Genomic DNA, 21,615 nt, shown 5'->3' with positions numbered 1-21,615 from the left:
ATCAAGGACTGCTATATTGAGCAGCTGGTTCAGGAACCAACAAGAGGAGGAACAATTCTAGACCTAGGGCCTAGTAAAATTTAGCAACTCGAAAACAGTGAGCGATGCACAAAGGGGATCGCATGCAAATTTATTTATTAGGATTTATTTACCACCTTTTTGAAGGAATTCACTCAAGGCGGTGTACAGTAAGAATAAGTCAAACATGAGCAATAGATAATTACAGCAGTAAAAATATTCAAATAACAATACAAAGTATGGCGTAATATGGTCCACTAGAATGAGAAACCTTTTATTGATTGGCTGGATTTGTGGTGCTCGGTTAGACTGCTGATTGGTCCTGAAGAAATTATATCACATAAAGTTGGCGGTTCATCTGCTGGCATTCTACTTAGCCGGTAGCCATTTTATGCCTTATATTTTGTTTTAAAGAATGGTAGGTTGTTTTGTTAACTCCTCCTGAGGCAGCATCGAAACACGGGATCCCTATGTTGGGGAAACGATGTGTGGCTGCAGCACGAGTTTGAGATTTGAAGTCAGCGCTTCTCTTGGTTGGATGAAAGAAGTTAATCTATCCAGTAGAAGAAGCTAAGTGACTGTATTTTTTACTTGCTGTGGTGGTGCACACACTCTTTATTGTCATTGAATGATTCCAGTTTTTGTAAGAGAATTGTTATTGACTGAGGACTTTATTATTGAAATATAAATGGTCCTCCGGTTTTTTTTACTACAGTGTTTTTTCTCCAGTAGGGAGTTTTTTACACTGTGGTTGGTTTTCGGAGGTTATTTTGAAACCTATGATGACGAGTCTGTTAAAGGGTAGACCATTTTGGTAGGCACTCTAGACTCTTGAGGTTTCCTTTGTTTAAATTGATTTAATTAATTATAAGTTTGAAGCCCTTTGTTTATAACGTAACAGTGAGAGCATTTTTTGTGTAGTTTCTATATTTTTTGCTCTTTAGCTCTTATTTTTGGATAATATACTACTTACAATGTCAGCATAATACATAAAAGAACATTTTAAATTGACATTGTAGGGTATAAGAAAACATGGAACATATAGATAAGTAAGAGAGTAAGAGGAGTTAGAAAATAAGGTGACTAATTTAAAGAAAGTTGCACATGAGGTCAGAGAGATTGTTAACATATAGATAGTAAGAGAGTGAGAGCAATTAGAAAGTAAGGGCCCCTTTTACCAAGCTGTGGCACAAAGGGGCTGGCGTCGGCGCGTGTTTACACATGCCCCAAAGCCCCTGGTAAAATGGAAGGTCTCGCTTTCCTGCAGGAAATGGCGGGGCGGCAAGTAAAGTACATGCGCAGCCATATCGGGGGGGGGGGGGGGGAATCCCTTACCGCCATCCATTAAGGTGGCGGTAAGGGCTCCTGCGCTAACCCGGCAATAACCTGGCAGCGCATGGCACTGCCCAATTACTTCCCGGTACAGTCCGGCGCTACAAAAATAGATTTTTGTAGCACCAGAAATGACGGCGTGGTAGGGGTGGGAAGTACCTCCGGGCTACTGCAGTAGCCTGACAGTGCTTCTGTTATAGCGAGTGGTAAGCGTGCATTGGGCTTACCGCTGCTTAGTAAATGGAACCGTAAGGTGGCAAATTTAAAGAAAGGTGCACATGAGGTCAGAGAGATGGTTAAATATTATCTCAACTAGGGTAGGAGTGGATAAGCATGGCCTGCTGCACTATGTGCAACCTGTGACACTCCTTATGTGTGTGATTGAGACTAACATGTTAGTTACTTCTTCCATTAAAGGCCTGGTTGAAGAGCCAAGCTTTAACCTGCTTCCTGAAGTAGAGATAGTCTTGTGTTAAGCGGAGTCTTTCAGGGAGTGCATTCCAGACAGTGGGAGCTACTCCGGAGAAGGCTCACTTGCGGGTATCACATGTAATGTCTTTTGGAGAGGGTGTGGTTAGTGATAGTCCTTGAGAGGACCTTAGTGTCCTTGGAGATGTGTAGAGGATCAGCCTATTTTTCAGGTACTTGGGGCCATTTCCTTAAGGGCCTTGAAGGTTGGACATAGAGTTTTAAATTTAGCCCTGTACTGTACTGGTAGCCAGTGAAATTTTGCAAAAATGGTGTGATGTCACGTCACTTGCAACCTTGTATTAGGCTTGCCTCAGCATTCTGAATCAGGTGGAGCTGATGCAGGCCCTTTGTAGTCAGACCGTTGTAGAGTACATTACAGTAATCCAGTTTTGATGTTATCATGGCATGCACAGCTAGGATAAGATTTACCTTATTGATGTAAGGAGAGAGGCAGCGTAACTGACGCAGATAGTAGAAGCAGCTCTTGAAATCTGCTTGGATAGGGAATCAGAGTAAGTATTGAATCTAACTGTATTCCAAGGTTCCTGACTTGTGATTTGAGGGGGAGTTCGTACTTCCTAAAAGAAATTTTAATATCAGGTATGTATTCACTTGTGTTAGGGACCCAGAGAAGCTTGGTTTTACTTGGATTCAGGCAACGTTTGTTGTGTTTAGCCCATTCTTGAATTGACGAGCCTCTTGAGCCACCAGCAACATGCCTGCCTCTCAACCCTCCCCAATTCTTTTAAAAAAATTTCCCTGACCTCTCCGTGACTCCCCAAATCTTTTTTTTTTTTCTTTCATCTTTCCTGGTGGTCCAGTGAATCGGACCCCTTCCCCCTGTGCACATACACCCCTCTCCTGATCCCGACCTCAACCCCTCCGCGCTTCTCCCTGTACCTTTACAAGGTGGAGGCAGGAGCAACAGCTGCTGCTTCGGGCCTGTCCGTAACAAAACGGCAGTGCCCAGACCCTGCCCTTTGCATTCTGGGATGCACTGGGCGGAGCTAAACATCATATAAGGAGTTTTTTCCTAATATGGTGCTTAGTCCTGCCTAGTACATCCCAGAATGCACTGCGCAGGCCCGATGGAGGAGCTATTGCTCCTGCCTTCCTGCTTCAACTTTGTAAAGATAGAGGGAGGGGTGCGGGGGGATCCAATTCATAGGACCACCAGATAAAATTTAAAAAAAAAAAGATTCAGGGGTCACGGGGAGTCAGGGTCCTCTGGACCACGAGGTAAAATTTAAAAAAATAAATTCATGGGGGGTAGGGGTGTGGGTCCATTGGACTACTAGGAATTTTTTTTTTTAATTGAGGGGGGTGGGGCTGGGCTGGGGGGTTGTTGAGAGGTAGGTGTCACGGTCTTACCGTGACTAGGCGACGTCCAAGGACTAGGCTGGCTTGCAGGAACATTGATAAGTGTGATTCCTTCCCAGAACAAATCTACCCCCCTGTTTACTAAGCTGCGCTAGTGGCTGCCTTGTGCTATTGCTGACACAGTCCATTCACTTTGAATGGGCTGTGTCAGCATTTTCGTGCGGCAGCCGCTAGTGCAGCTTAGTAAACAGGGGTCTAATGATTTCTGACATTTTAGCAAAAATCACAGAATGGATGGGTGATCTGTACAACTGATCAAAAAAAACAAAACAACTGCTTATATACTTCTTATGTTAGTCACTTTTTAAAGAGACAGTACAACATCCGTCTGCAACAAATTGTGTCAATTGCCTTGAATCTTCTTTCACTTAGAGACCCTTTTACTAAGCTCTGGCAAAACATGGCCTTAGCACGAACTTGCACAGGTTTTTTCCACACACCAAGGCCATTGCTATAGCCATAAAAATAGCGTTTTTTTTGTATTAATGGCCATGTGCTAATGTTGCTATTAGTGTGCAGCCATTAAAAAACATTTAGCGAATGTGCCTTTACCGCTACCCATGTTGAAGGCAGTAAGGGCTTGCAGACTGCTCTTGTGCTAATCAGCATATGGTAGTGTAGCTGTGCTAGTGCAGAAATGCCCACTCTTAGCTTATTGTTTTTAAAGAGGAAGCCTGGTAGTTGTTGCAGCACATTGCAGCACTTATCTGTGAAAAGTGATGTTGAAAACCCCAATATACTAGAAAAGCATCTGATCTCACTTGCTAATCACAAGCTTGCTGCCACCATTTGTATTTCTTTATTATTAGCACTCAATCAAGCACACGCTATTGGAATCTTCTCCGTACACAGGCTTTTGTACTAATACCCAGTTTTCAGAAACACAGACCATTAAACCTGGAAAAACCACCCAAAATATTAAGAAGGTAATTTTATAAACCATTGTTCTGTGTAAAATGCTCTTACAAAATTACATCACACAAGTATGCATGATGTAAGCTGGTGCATACTTATTCAGAGAGTTTTCTGAAGGGTGCTTTTGGGCTGAGTCACAATTTACATATGTATTTTATAAAGTGTGCATGCATACATTTAAACATACACTCAACCAGGGGCAGTGCCCACAGTTTTTGCAGGATTTATGCTAGTATGATAAAAGGACAAGTGGAGGGGCATAATCGAACGGGGTGCCCAAGTTTTCCTGAGGGCGTCCTCGCAGGACGTCCCCGCGAAAGGGCAGGGAAACCCGTATTATCGAAACAAGATGGGCGGCCATCTTTCGTTTCGATAATACGGTCGAGGACGCCCAAATCTCCACATTTAGGTCGACCTTAGAGATGGTCAACATAAATGTTGAGATGGTCGACCTTAGAGGTGGTTGTCCCCGGTTTTCGGCGATAATGGAAACCGAGAACGCCCATCTCAAAAACGATGCAATCCAACTCATTTGGTCATGGGAGGAGCCAGCATTCCTAGTGCACTGGTCCCCCTGACATGCCAGGACACCAACCGGGCACCCTAGGGGGCACTGCAGTGGACTAACTGATGCACTAACTGAACGGAAAAGCCCTTCCCTTACCGATCCCTTAGCGATTCGGAAAGGAATGGACATGCATGAAAGAAATCGCATACAAATGAGCTGCTCACTGTTAGCTGATTTGCACACAATTTCCTTCCTAAGGAGGGGAAGCCAGTGCAGAGCAGCCAAGCATTAGGTGTGGCTGCTCTGCGCATGCCAAAGACGGCTTCAAACATGCAGACAAGCTGCGTGTATAATAGCCGTCTACAACCTTAAATAAATTGCCGTCTACAACCTTAGAAAAATACAAGTCCAGGTGAAAATGTCCAAGTGCTCGTCAGGGACGTGTTTTTTTTAGAGTATGGGTGAAGGATGTCTTTTCCTATGCCTCTGTCCCTGCAAGAGAGTTGAAGACGTCCTTCGCTATGCCTCCGTCCCTGCGATGGCAGTTGAGGACGTCCAAAATGTGGATGTTTCTGTGAGAAGGACGTCCATGCCTGCTATGCCTTCGACACCCCCTTTATTTATTTGGATTTTGGATCAAAGCAGCGGTGGGATTTGAACCGGCCACCTCTGGATTGCAAGATCAGTGCTCTAACCACTAAGCCACTCCTCCATTCCACTCCCTTGAAATTTGGCCATCCCTGTTGGGGGGGGGGGGGCAGTTCAGGACATCCAAAATGTTTGAAAGAAGGACATCCACGCCTTCGCTATGCCTCCGCTGACACACATATACCTCCCCTCCCAGGGACCTGCATACTGCTGTGATGGACCTGAGTATGACATTTCATGCTGGCAAAAAAGTTTTTAAAGTTGTTTTTTTCAGGGTGGGAGGGGGTTAGTCACCAGTGGGAGAGTCAGGGGAGGTCATCCCTGATTCCCTCCGGTGGTCATCTGGTTAGTTTGCGCTCCTTTTTGAGGCTTGGTCATAAGAAAAAATGGACCAAGTAAAGTCAGCCAAGTGCTCGTCAGGGGCGCCCTTCGTTTTTCCATTATCGCTCGAGGATGCCCATCTGTTAGGCAAGCCCCAGTCCCGCCTTCGCTACACCTCCGACACGCCCCCGGGAATTTTGGTCGTCCCCGTGATGGGAAGCAGTTGGGGACGCCCAAAATCGGCTTTCGATTATGCCGGTTTGGGCGACCCTGAGAGAAGGACGCCCATCTCCCAATTTGTGTCGAAAGATGGGCGCCCTTCTCTTTCGAAAATAAGCCTGATAGGCATCCATGTGCCTTTATAAAAGGGTAACAGCAAACCAGGAGAGGCTCTACAGATCCACAGACGGTGCAGATGAAAGAAGAGCAGATCCCAATGTGCAGTTCAGAAATCTTTTATTGATAAGAATACCTGACATAGTCCATGTTTCACCCACTAACGGGCTGCCTGAGGGGTATGGCTACAAATACAGTTTCCATATCATCAAGCTGATCAATCCATAGACTGGTGGGTTGTGTCCATCTACCAGCAGGTGGAGATAGAGAGCAAACTTTTGCCTCCCTATATGTGGTCATGTGCTGCCGGAAACTCCTCAGTATGTTCTCTATCTCAGCAGGTGGTGGTCACACACAGCAGCAGCTCTGGCTAGGCCTCCAAGCCTAATTCTTAGGTTTTGTTGAGTGCCTGGGGTTGAGGGCTCTTTTGAGCAAGTGCAAACCTGGTGGTGCCAGGTCCCTCCTTTTCTCCCCCCTCCCGCTGGCTCCGTTAAAAAAAAAAAAAAAAAAATTTTGAACGTCCTTAAAGGCGTTTATTTCGACGTTTATTTAAACGTTTATTGCAGCTACTCACTGGGACACCAGGTCGTTACAGCTCGGAGTGGCAAGCAGGTAATTTTTACCTTTTTATAGCGGGCAGGGGGTTCCCCGATTCTTCTCCTCGTGGCATATGGCGTCGGAGGGCGAGGGCGCAAAGAGTCGCTCCCCGGATCGCTTGAGCGCTTCTAGAGGGGATGCGGGGGTCTTAAAGCCTGATTCGCCCTTGTTGGGTGACAGTTTCGTGACCGATGAATGTCCCGGTCCTTCCTCCGGCGTGGCGGTTTTTCCCGCCATAAACGCCCATCCCCCGCTCCTCGCCTCCGCCATCTTGGCCGGCCACGCGGCTCGGACGGCTTCTTCTTGGGCCGCCCTTGAGGTTGGAGAAATTAATGCCATGAACGCCCTTAATTTGGGCGACGGCACAAAAGCGGCTAAAGTTAAGCGCCGTTCTTCCCGCGCGGCTCCTTCGCGGAGTGTCGCGCCGGACGCCATTTTGGATGCGCAGCATGTCTCTCCCCCGCTCTTGCGAGCGCCGGTTGAGGGTGCGTCTAGGGCTGTAGCCCAGGCTGCGGAAGTGCACAGTCTGGGGGGTTTCTCCCCCGAGTTTGTTTTGCTGCTGCATCAGGCCTTCCTTATGCAAAACGCTGCCCCTGCTCCCTCGTCTGGTAAAGAGGTTGAGGTTCCCAGAGGTAAACGCCCTCGGGTTGATTCCCAGGCCTTGGAGGACTTTGTCTCCTCCGATGTAGAGGAGGGCAGCGTATCTGAGTTCTCCCAACGGTCCTTTGCGGATTCCTTGAAGGAGACGGATCCCCGCTCGGATGGAGCAGATGACCCCTCTGCAGCGCGGCTTTTTAGCTCAGAGGATTTGCCCTACCTGTTGATACAGGCCATGGACACTTTGAAGATTTCCTCTCCGGAGGACGTCTCTCCCTCAGCCCCTGTTGGCTCTGCCATTATGCTGGGGACGAAGCGCCCGCCTAGAACCTTCCACGTGCATGATGCCATGCACACCTTAATTTCGGCTCAATGGGATGTCCCTGAAGCGAGCCTTAAAGTGGCTAGGGCTATGTCCCGCCTCTATCCTTTGACTGAAAGTGAACGTGAGGCCTATCTGTGGCCTACCATGGATTCTTTAATCACTGCGGTGACTAAGAAAACGGCGTTGCCGGTGGAAGGTGGCACGGCCCTAAAGGACGCCCAAGACAGAAGATTGGAGGCGGCCTTAAGGTCGTCCTTTGAGGCGGCTGCTTTAAGTTTGCAGGCCTCAGTTTGCGGCTCCTATGTGGCCAGGGCGTGCCTGACTATGGTGCAGCGGGCTTCCCCCTCGGATCATTCCTTGAGGGCTGATTGGCCGGCCCTGGAATCGGGCTTAGCCTATTTGGCAGACTTGCTGTATGATGTCTTGAGGGCCTCAGCTAAAGGCATGGCTCAGACAATCTCTGCGCGGCGGTAGCTTTGGCTGAAACATTGGTCTGCTGACCACGCCTCTAAATCCCGCCTGGCTAGATTGCCTTTTAAAGGCAAGCTGCTCTTTGGGGTCGAGCTGGACAAAATCGTGACCGATCTCGGCACGTCTAAGGGCAAGAAGTTACCAGAGGTCAGGGCTCGGGCTAGTACTCGTCCCGGTACCTCCAGAGGACGGTTTCAGGAAGCCCGTCGGTACCGCCCGGGCAGGTCGGGTTCCTCTGCCCCCTCTTCCTTTAAGAGGAATTTCTCCCCCAAGCAGCATTCCTTTCGCAGAGACCGCCGTCCCGGAGGTGCTCCCTCCGGTCCTCCCCCAGGGTCTCGTACCCAATGACGGGGCCTTGGTCCACGCCCCAGTGCAGATTGGAGGACGGCTGTCCTCGTTTCTGGGTGAGTGGACCACAATAACTTCAGACGCTTGGGTGCTGGAAGTCATCAGAGACGGCTACAAGCTAGAGTTCTGCCGACCCTTAAGAGACGGGTTTGTACTCTCTCCCTGCAAGTCTCCGGTCAAAGCTGTGGCAGTGCAGCAGACTTTGGACAATCTGATCCGCCTGGGTGCGGTCGTTCCGGTGCCAGAAAGTCAGCTTGGCAAGGGGCGTTACTCCATTTACTTTGTGGTACCAAAGAAAGGAGGTTCTATCTGGCCTATCCTCGACCTCAAAGGGGTCAATCGGGCCTTGAAAGTGCGGCACTTTCGCATGGAGACTCTCCGCTCTGTTATAGCGGCAGTGAAGGCAGGGGAGTACCTGGCATCCTTGGACATCAAGGAAGCGTACTTGCATATTCCCATCTGGCCTCCTCATCAACGCTTTCTGCGTTTTGCAGTCCTGGGCCGACACTTCCAGTTCAGAGCCCTCCCGTTCGGGTTGGCTACTGCTCCGCGGACCTTTTCCAAAGTAATGGTGGTCATCGCGGCCTTCCTGCGAAAGGAAGGAGTACAAGTCCATCCTTATCTGGACGACTGGTTGATCCGAGCCCCCTCTTATGCAGAGTGCGGCAAAGCTGTGGACCGTGTAGTTGCTCTTTTGAGCTCCCTGGGATGGATCATCAACTGGGAGAAAAGCCAGCTGCGCCAGACTCAGTCCCTGGAGTATCTGGGAGTTCGATTCGACACCCAAGTGGGCAGAGTGTTCCTGCCAGACAATCGGATTGTCAAGCTTCAGGCTCAGGTGGACCAGTTCCTAGTAGCCTCTCCTCTTTGGGCTTGGGACTATGTGCAGCTGTTGGGCTCTATGACGGCCACGATGGAAGTAGTGCCCTGGGCCAGGGCTCATATGAGACCACTACAACACTCTCTGCTGCAGCGCTGGACTCCGATGTCAGAGGATTATGCTGTGCGCCTTCCCTTGGACCCAGCAGTGCGCAAGGCGCTGAGCTGGTGGATGCAGACAGACAAGTTGTCTGCGGGAATGCCTCTGGTGACCCCGGAGTGGATTGTCGTCACGACGGACGCCTCTTTGTCGGGCTGGGGAGCCCACTGCTTGGGAAGGACAGCGCAGGGGCTCTGGTCTCCTGCAGAGGCAAAGTGGTCTATCAACCTCCTGGAACTCAGAGCCATTCGGTTGGCGCTTTTGGAGTTCATCCCGGTACTGGTGTTGAAGCCGGTACGGGTCCTGTCGGACAATGCCACGGCTGTGGCCTATGTCAACCGCCAGGGAGGTACCAAGAGCGCCCCTCTAGCCAAGGAGGCTATGAATCTATGCCAGTGGGCAGAAGCGAACCTGGAGCAGCTGTCAGCGGCCCACATTGCCGGAGTCATGAATGTCAAGGCGGACTTTCTCAGTCGCCATACCTTGGAGCCCGGAGAGTGGCAGCTATCTGCTCAGGCGTTCTTGGACATCACGAAGCGCTGGGGCCAGCCGAGCCTAGATCTGATGGCGTCATCGGCCAATTGCCAAGTGCCGCGCTTTTTCAGCAGAGGACGGGACCCTCGATCCCTGGGAGTAGATGCTCTTCTCCAACAGTGGCCGACTCAAGAGCTTCTCTATGTGTTCCGGCCCTGGCCCATGTTGGGCAGGGTGCTAGACCGGGTGGCAAAGCATCCCGGCAGGGTAATCCTGGTGGGTCCGGATTGGCCCAGACGTCCCTGGTATGCGGACTTGATCAGGCTCTCAATCGACGATCCTCTGCGGCTGCCAGTGCAGCAGGGCCTGTTACATCAGGGTCCCGTGGTGATGGAGGATCCCTCCCCCTTTGGTCTTACGGCCTGGCTATTGAGCGGCAGCGTCTGAGAAAGAAGGGCTTCTCAGACAAGGTAATCGCCACTATGCTGAGAGCGAGGAAGCGCTCTACTTCTACTGCTTACGCCAGGGTTTGGCGTATCTTTGCAGCGTGGTGTGAAGCAGGCTCACTTTCTCCCTTCACTGCTCCAATTTCTTCAGTGTTGGCGTTCCTGCAAGAAGGTCTGGAGAAAGGCCTGTCGCTCAGTTCCCTTAAAGTCCAGGTAGCGGCTCTGGCTTGCTTCAGGGGCCGCCTGAAGGGTGCTTCCCTGGCTTCGCAGCCAGATGTGGTGCGCTTTCTCAAGGGAGTTAATCACCTGCGCCCTCCTCTGCACTCAGTGGTGCCTGCGTGGAATCTCAACCTGGTGCTAAGAGCATTGCAGAAGCCGCCTTTTGAACCCTTGTCGAGGGCATCTCTGAAAGACCTGACGTTGAAAGCAGTCTTTTTGGTGGCTATCACTTCACCCAGAAGAGTTTCCGAGCTCCAGGCGCTCTCATGTCGAGAGCCCTTTCTGCAGTTCACTGAGGCAGGAGTGACTATTCGCACAGTGCCTTCCTTCCTGCCCAAGATTGTTTCTCGCTTCCATCTGAATCAGCAGCTCTGTCTCCCTTCCTTTCGTAGGGAGGACTACCCAGAGGAGTACTCTGCTCTTAAATATCTGGATGTGAGACGAGTCATCATCAGATACTTGGAAGTGACCAATGAGTTCCGGAAATCGGATCATCTGTTTGTCCTGTTTGCAGGTCCTCGTAAGGGTCTGCAGGCTGCTAAGCCTACAGTGGCAAGATGGGTCAAGGAAGCCATTGCAGCGGCTTATGTGGCCGCGGGGAAGGTGCCGCCTATCCAGCTGAAGGCTCACTCCACTAGAGCTCAGGCGGCCTCGATGGCAGAGGCCGGGTCCGTCTCCTTGGAAGAGATATGCAAGGCGGCAACTTGGGCTTCGGCTCATACATTCTCCAAGCATTACCGCTTGACTGTGGCTGCACGGGCGGAGGCCCGGTTTGGAGCTTCAGTGTTGAGGTCAGGGATTTCAATGTCCCGCCCTGGGTGAGTACTGCTTCGGTACATCCCACCAGTCTATGGATTGATCAGCTTGATGATATGGAAGGTAAAATTATGTATCATACCTGATAATTTTCTTTCCATTAATCATAGCTGATCAATCCATAGCCCCTCCCAGATATCTGTACTGTTTTTATTCTGGTTGCATTTCAGGTTCAAGTTTAGTCTTCAGTTACTTCAGAAAGACTTCGTGTTCAAGTTTTTTCACTTGGATTCTTCAAGAGTTGAGACGAGTTTGTGTTACAGTGAGCTGCTGCATTCCTCTCCCCTCCGTTTTACGGGGCTGGATTGAGATTTAAATTCTGCCGGCACTCCCTCCCGCTTCGTGCAGCTGTAGGGCAGCTTTGTACCCCTCCCGCTTCGGCGGTGTTAGGGTCAGTCAGCTCCTCCCGCGGTTGCAGGATAAGCCAGATCCCCCCACATCGGCGGGTGTGGTGTCCCTCCCCCGCTCCGCGGGGATGAGCTGGACGGATTCCCCTCCCCCACTTGTGTGGGGATGAGCTGGGTTAATTCCCCTCCCCCTCGGCGGTGGTGAGCTGGGCAGAGTGTCCCTTCGTGGGTGTAATTCTCTAAGTGCTGAGTCCTGCGGATGGAGCTTTGATATCGACATACTGAGGAGTTTCCGGCAGCACATGACCACATATAGGGAGGCAAAAGTTTGCTCTCTATCTCCACCTGCTGGTAGATGGACACAACCCACCAGTCTATGGATTGATCAGCTATGATTAATGGAAAGAAAATTATCAGGTATGATACATAATTTTACCATATAAATTAATCATAAAGATACAGATTAAAATTACAAATAACATAAAAACCCACAAAATATTTAAATAATTCAAAAGAGTCATGACAACAACAGAAATATACATCCATATTGTGAAGGTACCCTCTGATATGGTATATACATAGAATCATAACTTAATGAACATGTACCTATATAAAGTACATGCATAAAATACTTTGTTCTTTCAGGGTATAGGGAGACAGTTAAATAAAAATTATGGCAAAGATTATTTTTGTATTTAACTCAGCTTAATTGCAGGGTAAATTTTTCATTAATTTAAGTTTTGGCTGGAAGTTTTTCTATGGCTGTTGGCTGTTCTATAAAGAGCGTGGTGGCAAACTTAAAGATCTTGATATGTATACTTTGGAAGAAAGACAGGAAGGGGGAGATAAGATAGACATTTAAATATCTCTGTGGCATAAATACACAGGAAGCAAGTCTCCATTGAAAGGTAGATTTTGAATGAAAGGACACAGGATAAAGTTAAAAGGAGACACTCAGGAGTACCCTAGAGAAATAGTTCTACATGGAAAGAGTTGTGAATTCATTGAGGTGGTGGAGAGGAAGATTGTATCTGAATTCAAGAAAGTTTGGGACAAGTACATAGAATCTTAAAGGAGAGGAAGGGAGAGTAGATGGTATAGATGGGCAGACTGGATAGGCCATATGGTCTTTATCTGTCTTTATTTTTTATGTTTTTATGTTATGTAGCATTAAAACAGAAAATTAGTGCCTTTCTGCTGTCTCAACCTAGGTATCCTATTATAAAATTATCCACTAAGGCTGGAAGTATTAGGAAAGGGATGGTTAATAAGACCAAGAATACTATAATGCCTCTGTATCGTTCCATGGTGCGACCTCACCTTGAGTATTGTGTTCAATTCCGGTCGCAGTTTCTCAAAAACGGTATAGTGGAATTAGAAAAGGTTCAAAGAAAAGTGACCAAAATGATAAAAGGGATGGAACTCCTCTCATATAAGGAAAAGCTAAAGAGGTTTAGGGCTCTTCAGCTTGCAAAAGAGACAGCTGAGGGGAGATATGATTGAAGTCTCTAAAATCCTGAGTGATGTAGAACAGGTAAAAGTGACTTGATTTTTTTTTTTTTTACTCTTTCAAGTACAAAGACTAGGGGACACTCAATAAAGTTACATGGAAATGCTTTTAAAACAAATAGGAGGAAATAATTTTCACTCGACAAATAGTTAAGCTCTGGAACTCATTGCTAGAGGATGTGGTAACAGCCATATCTGGGTTTAAAAAAGGTTTGGATAAGTTCCTGGAGGAAAAGTCTATAGTCTGCTATTGAGGTAGACATAGGGAAGCCACTGCTTGACTTGAGATTGGTAGCATGTAATGTTGCTACTATTTCGGTTTTTGACTGCTACTTGTGACCTGATTTGGCCACAGTTAGAAACAGGATACCGGGCTAGATGGACCATTGGGTTGACCCAGTATGGCTATTATGTTCTTATGTTCTTAAATTGATAATGGATTGCCTGAATATAGAGGATAAAAGGTGCCTATTATACGTTCTTATGTTTCTTTATAAAATACTAGTACAAATGCTGCGGAAATTGTCGGTAGCTGTATCCATATATATTTGCCTCCAAAGCAGGTGTAAATGCAAGCTTGCAATGTATAAAACAGGTGTACAATTCATGACTCTGCCCAAACTCCTTCCCCAAATATGCCTATACTAAAAGTACATGTGATCTTGTAATGTTAATGTGTATGATAATTATACTATAACAACTAGACAAATACAAAGGGACCTATCAATTAAATATTACAAAATTGACATCAAAAGTAAGGCTTCATCTATTATCAGAATGAGCCTCTTGCACCTTTTCATCATCATAAGAACAGCCATACTGGGTCAGATCAATGGTCCATCTAGCCCACAACAGCGGCCCCTCCATTATTCTTTAAAAGTGCTACATGTGAATTCAAACAGAGATTTAAACTCTATTTCAAAAGTATCCCCATTCTGTGCAATTCAAACTTTTAATTGAAAAATAAACTTAACTTCAAGGAATTTCACCTTCAACATGGTCACCTTTCAAAATCTGTATCAGGAAGTCCAGAATCTGGCCAAAGCACACCTTCAGAGGGGCATAATCGAACGTGAACGCCCATCTCCATGGGCGTCTATGTCCGTGAAGGGGCGGGACAGATCGTATTTTTGAAAAAAATGGGCGTCCATCTTTTTTTTGATAATACGGTTTGTGCCGGGCAAATGCATCGGATTTGTGCGGATTTAAGCTCGGAGGTTTCGTTTTCCAGCGATAATGGAAACCGAAGGCGCCCAACTCAAAAACAAGCAAATCCAAGGCATTGGATCGTGGGAGGGGCCAGGATTCGTAGTGCACTGGCCCCCCTCACATTCCAGGACACCAACCGGGCACCCTAGGGGGCACTTGTAAAAAGTAAAAAAAAAAAAAAAAAAAAATGAAATACCTCCCAAGTCCATAGCTCCCAACTCTTGGGTGCTGAGCCCCTCAAATCCTTCCCAAAACCCACTGCCCTCAACTCTACACCATTACCATAGCCCTTATGGCTGAAGGGGGGCACCTACATGTGGGTACAGCGGGTTTTGGGGGCGGTTTGGAGGGCTCCCATTTACCAGCACAAGTGTAACAGGTAGGGGGGGGATGGGCCTGGGTCCCCCTGCCTGAAGTGCACTGCACCCACTAACAACTGCTCCAGGGACCTGCATACTGCTGTGATGGAGCTGGGTATGGCATTTGAGGGTGGCATACAGGCTGGAAAAAATGTTCTTAAAGTTTGTTATTTTATGATGGGAGGGGGTTAGTGACCATTGGGGGAGTCAGGGGTGATCATCCCCGATTCCCTCCGGTGATCATTTAGGGTACTTGTTCGTGAAAAAAAAGGGTCCAAAAAATGACCCAAATTCGCGGTAAAAATGCCTTTCTTTTTTCGATTATTGGCCGAGAACGCCCATCTCTCCTTAGCCGATAACCACACCTCCGATACGCCCCCGTCAACTTTGCCCGTTTCCGTGACAGATTGCAGTTGAAGACGCCCAAAATCGGCTTTCGATTCTACCGATTTGGGCGCTCATGGGAGAAAGGCGCCCATCTCCCGATTTGGGTCGAAATCTGGGCGCCCATCACTTTCGAAAATAAGGCGGCTTCAGTCTCTCAGCCAGCTTTTCTCTTCTTCACAATGCTGAAAGAGAACATGGTGGCAAAGCCCTAAGTTATGGAATATTTGACATCACACACTCAGCCATATAGAATATCCAGAAAAACTGAAAGCTATTTTAAAGATGACAAACCTTTTGTATTAGAAAATTACATAAAAGTAAGAGGAAAAGAAGGCCACTCTGGTTCTCAAACCTAATAGCTGAAAATGTAAGGTTAGCCTTCATATGTTACAAAAGGACTCAGAAAGAGGAAGACAGGCAAAAATACCTGGAAAAGCTGTCAGGAAAGCAAAGGGGCAAATGGAAGACAAGACAGCCGATAAAGTAAAATTGGGGGACAAGACATTTTTTTAGATATGCATGTGACTGAAGGAAGTGCCATAATAGCATTATGAGGCTCAAAGCTGAGGGGGCGGAATATGTAGATGCTGATAAAGATAAAGCTGAACTGCGTAACAGTTATTTCTGTTCTGTGTTCATGAATGAAAGGCCAGGGGTAGGACCGCAGAAAACAAATGCTAATAGAAATGGATGTATGGTAGACCAGGATCAATTCTCAGAAGACTGTGTTCGTGAGGAGCTAGCTAAACTAAAGATAGACAAAGCAATGGGGCCTGATGGGATGTATCCAAGGGTACTCGAAGAAATTCTGGCGGCTCCACTGTCTCAGCTCTTCAATGCTTCCTTAGAGTCTAGAGTGGTCCTGGAGGACTGGAGAATGATGGATATGGTCCCTTTGTACAAGAGTGGAAGCAGGGAGGAGGTTGGGAATTACAGACCTGTTACTCTGACCTGTGGTGAGTAAACTAATGGAAATGTTCCTAATGCAGAGTATTGTGAGATTTCTAAAATTGAATATCTGCAGGACCCGAGGCAGCATGGTTTCACTAGAGGCAGGTCTTGTCAGACAAATCCGATTCATTTCTTTGACTGGGTGACCAAACAGTTAGATGTGGGAGGGGTGCTAGATGTGGTGTACTTGAATTTTAGCAAAGCTGTTGAGACAGCACAGGCGACTGATAAATAAAACTGAGTGCTCTCAGTATGGGACCCAAAGCGACTGACTGGGTTAAAAACTGGTTAAATGGAAGGAGACAGAGGGTAGTGGTAAATGGAGCTTGTTCCAAGGAAAAGGATATCAGTGGTGTACCTCAGGGATCGGTCATCGGGCTACCTCTTTTTAACATCTTTGTGTGAGTGTTATTGTGGAAGGACTGTCTGGTAAGGTTTGTCTCTTTGCAGATGACAGCAAACTCTATAATAGGGTGAACACCCCGGAGGGTGTGGATAGCATGAGGAAGGATCTAGTGAAGCTTGAAGAATGGTCCAATAATTGGCAACTAAGATTTAATGCTAAAAAATATAAGGTCATGCACTTGGGTTACAAAAATCCAAGGGAATGGTGCAATATAGGGGGTGAAGTGCTTCTGTGTATGGAAGAAAAGCGGGACTTGGGGATTATTGTGTCTGATGATCTTAAGGTGACCAAACAGGTAGAAAAGGCAATGGTTAAAGCCAGAAGGATGCTCAGGTGCATAAGGAGAGGGATGACCAGCAGAAAAAAAGAAGTGATAGTGCCCTTGTATAAGTCTCTTTTGAGCCTATTTAGAGTACTATGTGCAATTCTGGAGACCACACCTACAAAAAGATATAAACAGAATAGAGTTGGTCCAGAGGGCAGCTACAAAGTTAGTCAGTAGTATCTGTCATAAAGCATATAGGAAACAGTAAATAATATAAACAAAAATTTAAGTCTCAAATAAATATAAAAATTAGTAAAGGCTAAATTCAAAAGAACGATGATACAATTTTTATTTAATTATACAAAAAGGTATATAAATGCAACTAAAAATCCATTGACCATAACAAAATCCTGAAAACTAAATAGATAAAAGAGCCTATCCTAAACTAGATAAAGCAAATTTAATAGAGCATATTACCCCAAAGTTTCTCAATTGCCCAAAGGAGCTCATTAAATGTTCAGTACTCCAAAAGATGGTTAGGGCAGAGTTCCAATTAGAAAAAAAACTCAGTGCCTTTCAAGTATAGATAGATACCTGCAAATAGAGAAATCTAACTAATATCTTCTGCCGATGCTCATTTCCCATAAACTGGCAATAGTCAACATTTATCATATCAGTTTCCTGGAAAAGGACCAGGGGCTAGCAGCCACCTTAAACATATAAAAGTTCTCAGTCCTCATACTGCATTGAACAACCAAAAGCTAGCAAAATTGTCTAGAATTATCCTTTCATGTACCAAAGATACTTAATCAAACTCATGATTCAAACCAAAAAGATATATAGTATTCCACTGAAAAATTCTTTATTTTCCAAAACAGCTGAAATGTCTCCCTGACATGGGAGTTGAACCTGCAACAGAACCACAAAACACAAATCCTTTAAATTATGTGACACATTAACCCAGTACTCCATTCTTCATATTCTGATGTTGGTTAAATTGCTAGCAATCTGTTGCCTTATCACTTGTCTAGTCTGCCCAATATACCAAAGGGAGCAGAGGCATCATATAATGATATACCACCTAGATAGATTCACAGTTGGTCTGAGAATATAAATTAAATTCTTTACCAGAATGAGGTGTGGTGACTCCATCTCTGCATTCAGCCCATTTGGAGTAAGAGTATTTAATTTAAAGATCCACCCCTGTTCCTTATAGTTCAGAGGAAGGACATGATCAAAAATAGTCCATTTAAAGTCTCTTAAACCATTTCCAACCTGCAGCCAGTGATCAACCAGGGGGAATTATGAGTTTTGGTCTGAAATCTGCTGTTACATTCAGTCAAAAGTGTATCCCCCCCATATGCCAAGTCACATGGACAAATAATAGCATAAACCAAATAACTGGTTCTACAATCAGTCTGATGTGTTTCATAGATTTTACACATTGTCCCAGGAGGCTGCCATTCAAGACCCACTAAAGTCAATTCACACTAATTACATACCTCACATGATTGATGACCCAGTGTCCTGGAATTTTGTATCGAGCTTTCACATTTGCTTCCTAAACGTTTTTCACTATTTCTATTCTGCCAAAAGGCTACCAAAGTTTGTAATATAAATGTTGAATGAACCTAAAGTGCTGCCCAATATTGATAAAAAATAAATTGATACAAATAATTGATCCAATGGTGGTTCTTTCTTTTGTAATAATAGTAAAACCAGATTAATAAATCTAGCACATTTATAAGCTTGTTTTATTGTTTTTAATAGATAGCTGCACTCATATAATTCAACTGCACCACATTCAAAATCACTTAAAACAGTACAGTTCTTCGAACCCTAAAAATTTGATGAGCAGAAATCTCTGCTTTGTTTAAACAAATGGAAACTATCAAATCGTAGATAGTTGTTTCTATGTTTGTGCAGCGCTGCGTACGCCTTATAGCGCTATAGAAATGCTAAATAGTAGTAGTAGTAGTAGTTGTTACTATCCACATTTTCTGTAATTGTTTTTAAATTCACTCCATCTTTGTATATAGTAACATCCAAAAAAATCAATTAGGCCATGCTTGATAACAATGATCATAATATGATCAGGTTTGTTATCTGCTTTGGAGTAAGCACACACAGGAAATCCAATACATTAGCATTTAACTTTCAAAAAGGAAGCTATGATAAAATGAGAAGAAAGGTGAAAAAACTTAGAGGAGCAGCTGTGAAGGTCAAAAATTTACATCAGGCGTGGATACTGTTCGAAAATACCATCCTGGAAGCCCAGTCCAAATTTATTCCGTGTATTAAAAAAGGAGGAAGGAAGACCAAATGACAGCTGGTATGGTTAAAAAGTGAGGTGAAGGAACCTATTAGAGCTAAAAGAAAATCCTTTAAAAAATGGAAGAAGGAACTGACCAAAAATAATAGGAAACAGCATAAGGAATGGCAAGTCAAATGCATAGCGCTGATAAGGAAAGGAAAGATGAACTTTGAAAAAAAGATTGCATGTCGATATTGTATATCTGGATTTTTAAAAGGCATCTGACAAAGTACCTCATGAAAGACTCCAGAGAAAATTGGAGAGTCATGGGATAGGAGGTAGTGTCCTATTGTGGATTAAAAACTGGTTAAAAGATAGAAAACAGAGAGTAGGATTAAATGGTCAGTATTCTTAATTGAGAAGAGTAGATAGTGGGGTTTCTCCAGGGGTCTATGCTGGGACTGCTGCTTTGTAACATATTTATAAATGATCTAGAGATGGGAGTAACTAGTGAGGTAATTAAATTTGCTGACGACACAAAGTTTTTCAAAGTTGTTAAATCACAGGATTGTGAAAAATTACAAGAGAACCTTACAAGACTGGGAGACTGGGCATCTAAATGGAAGATGGTGTTTAATGTGAGCAAGTGGAAAGTGATGCATGTGGGAAAGAGGAACCCGAATTATAGCTACGTAATGCAAGTTTCTGCATTAGGAGTCACTGACCAAGAAAGAGATCTATGCGTCGTCGATGATATATTGAAACCCTCTGCTCAGTGTTCATCGGCAGCTAAGAAAGCAAATAGAATGTGAGGTATTATTAGGAAAGGAATGGAAAACAAAAATGAGGACATTATAATGCCTTTGTATTGTTCCATAGTATGACTGCACCTCAAATATTGTTTTCAATTCTGATGACCACATCTTCAAAAATATATAGTGGAATTAGAAAAGGTACAGAGAATGGCGATGAAAATGATAAAGGGGATGGGTCGACTTCCCTATGAGGAAAGGCTAAAGTGGCTAGGACTCTTCAGCTTGGAGAAAAGACGGCTGAGAGGATATATGATAGAGGTCTATAAAATAATGAGTGTAGTGGAATGGTTAGACATGAATCGCTTCTTTACTTTTTCCAAAAATACTAGGACTAGGGGGCACGCAATGAAGCTACAAAGTAGTAAATTTAAAATGAATTTGAGAAAATATTTCTTCACTCAACATGTAATTAAACTCTGGAATTCATTGCCAGAGAATGTAGTAAAAGCAGTTAGCTTTTAAAAAGGTTTGGATGGCTTCCTAAAGGAAAAGTCCATAGACCATTATTAAAATGGATTTTGGGTAAATCCACTGCTTGTTTCTAGGATAAACAGCATAAAATATATTATACTTTTTGTGATCTTGCCTGGTACTTGTGACCTGGATTGGTCACTGTTGAAAACAGGATGCTGAGCTTGATGGACCTTTGGTCTGTTCCAGTATGGCAATACTTGTGTACTTATGTAATGTCTTCATCCAAATAAAGCCATGTAAAAAATTCAAGAAAAGATTGTTCAGAACCTTTCCATACCAAAAATCCATCATGTAAAAAATGCTTCCACGGCAAAATATGACTATGTTATTGAGAAGGATTTATGAACTATTCCTCTAAACAGGCAATATACACTGTAGCAATAGATGGTGTAGTTGCTGATCCCATGGCGTTTGCCATTTTTTTGTTGGAAAATATTTCCAAAAACATACTTCCTCGTAAATAAAATATGTAAAGTTCCGTCAATAATTCAATGGAAGTTCAATGAATCCATTGTTGACTTCTTACAATCTCTTTAATTACCCCTAGGGCTTTAGCATGAGGTATTACTGTACATAGGCTGACTATGTCCATAGTCACCAGCCATGTATCATCTGGTATAGGGGCCATTTCTTGCAATGCAACCAATAAGTGAGTGATATCCTGTTAAAAAAAATTGAACTGATTGAGCTAATGGTTTCAAGAAGACATTCAAAAATGTGGATATAGGTTCTAAACCGAACCCCACATAGAAACAATCATTAACCCTAGAGGGTTAGCTAGATCTTTGTGAATATTAGATAATAGTGTTTTGTTGTTGATTGACTATTTTATATGGCTGTATGTGTGACGTCAAATATCAGATGACTTAAGGCTTTGCTGCCATGTTCTCTTTCAGCGTGGTGGAGAAGAGATGTGTTGACTGAGAGACTGAGGGCATGCTTTGGACAAAATGGATTCCTGACTTCCTGATGCAGATTTCGAAACTTGATCATGTTGAAAGGGGAATTCCTTTAAGCTAAGTTTTTCTCATTAAAAGTTTGAATTGCACAGAATGGGGACACTGCTTAAATAGTATAAATATTTGTTTGAATTCACATGTAGCACTTCTATAGAATAATGAACTGACGATGAAAAGATGCAAGATACTCATTCTGATAATAGATGAAGCCCTACCTTTTAGGCCCATAATATAATATTTAATTGAGTAAGTCACTTTGTATTTGTGTGACTGGTTGTTATAGTACATTATATTATCTGATTGAGTTAGAAGAGTAACATTTCATTTTGATTCTGAAATAATTTTATGTTTAAATCATCTTTATTTACTACCAATGTCAGTCAATAAAACAAGTTTGTACAGATCCTATACAATGGTAATGACTGCAACAATATAGTACAAGATTTAAAAACCAAACCTCCCCACCCCCACCCCCACCC

The 21,615-nt window shown here is 44.8% G+C and overlaps 1 protein-coding gene across 1 annotated transcript in view; it reads left to right on the top strand.

Annotated features, from left to right (window-relative positions):
- C1H8orf88 (chromosome 1 C8orf88 homolog) overlaps positions 1-21,413 on the top strand; it is a 222,499-nt gene extending 201,086 nt beyond the window's left edge. Inside the window, exon 6 of the mRNA XM_030190185.1 lies at positions 21,074-21,413. Within this exon, the coding sequence (XP_030046045.1) occupies positions 21,074-21,097 (24 nt within the window). The 3' untranslated portion in view covers positions 21,098-21,413. The remainder of the gene's footprint in view (positions 1-21,073) is intronic.
- The last annotated feature ends 202 nt before the right edge of the window (positions 21,414-21,615 follow it).

Source organism: Microcaecilia unicolor, chromosome 1, assembly GCF_901765095.1.
Source record: "Microcaecilia unicolor chromosome 1, aMicUni1.1, whole genome shotgun sequence".
Classification (NCBI taxonomy): Eukaryota; Metazoa; Chordata; class Amphibia; order Gymnophiona; family Siphonopidae; genus Microcaecilia; species Microcaecilia unicolor.
Note: the sequence above shows the minus strand (reverse complement) of the source record. Positions and strands in the feature narration are given on the sequence as shown.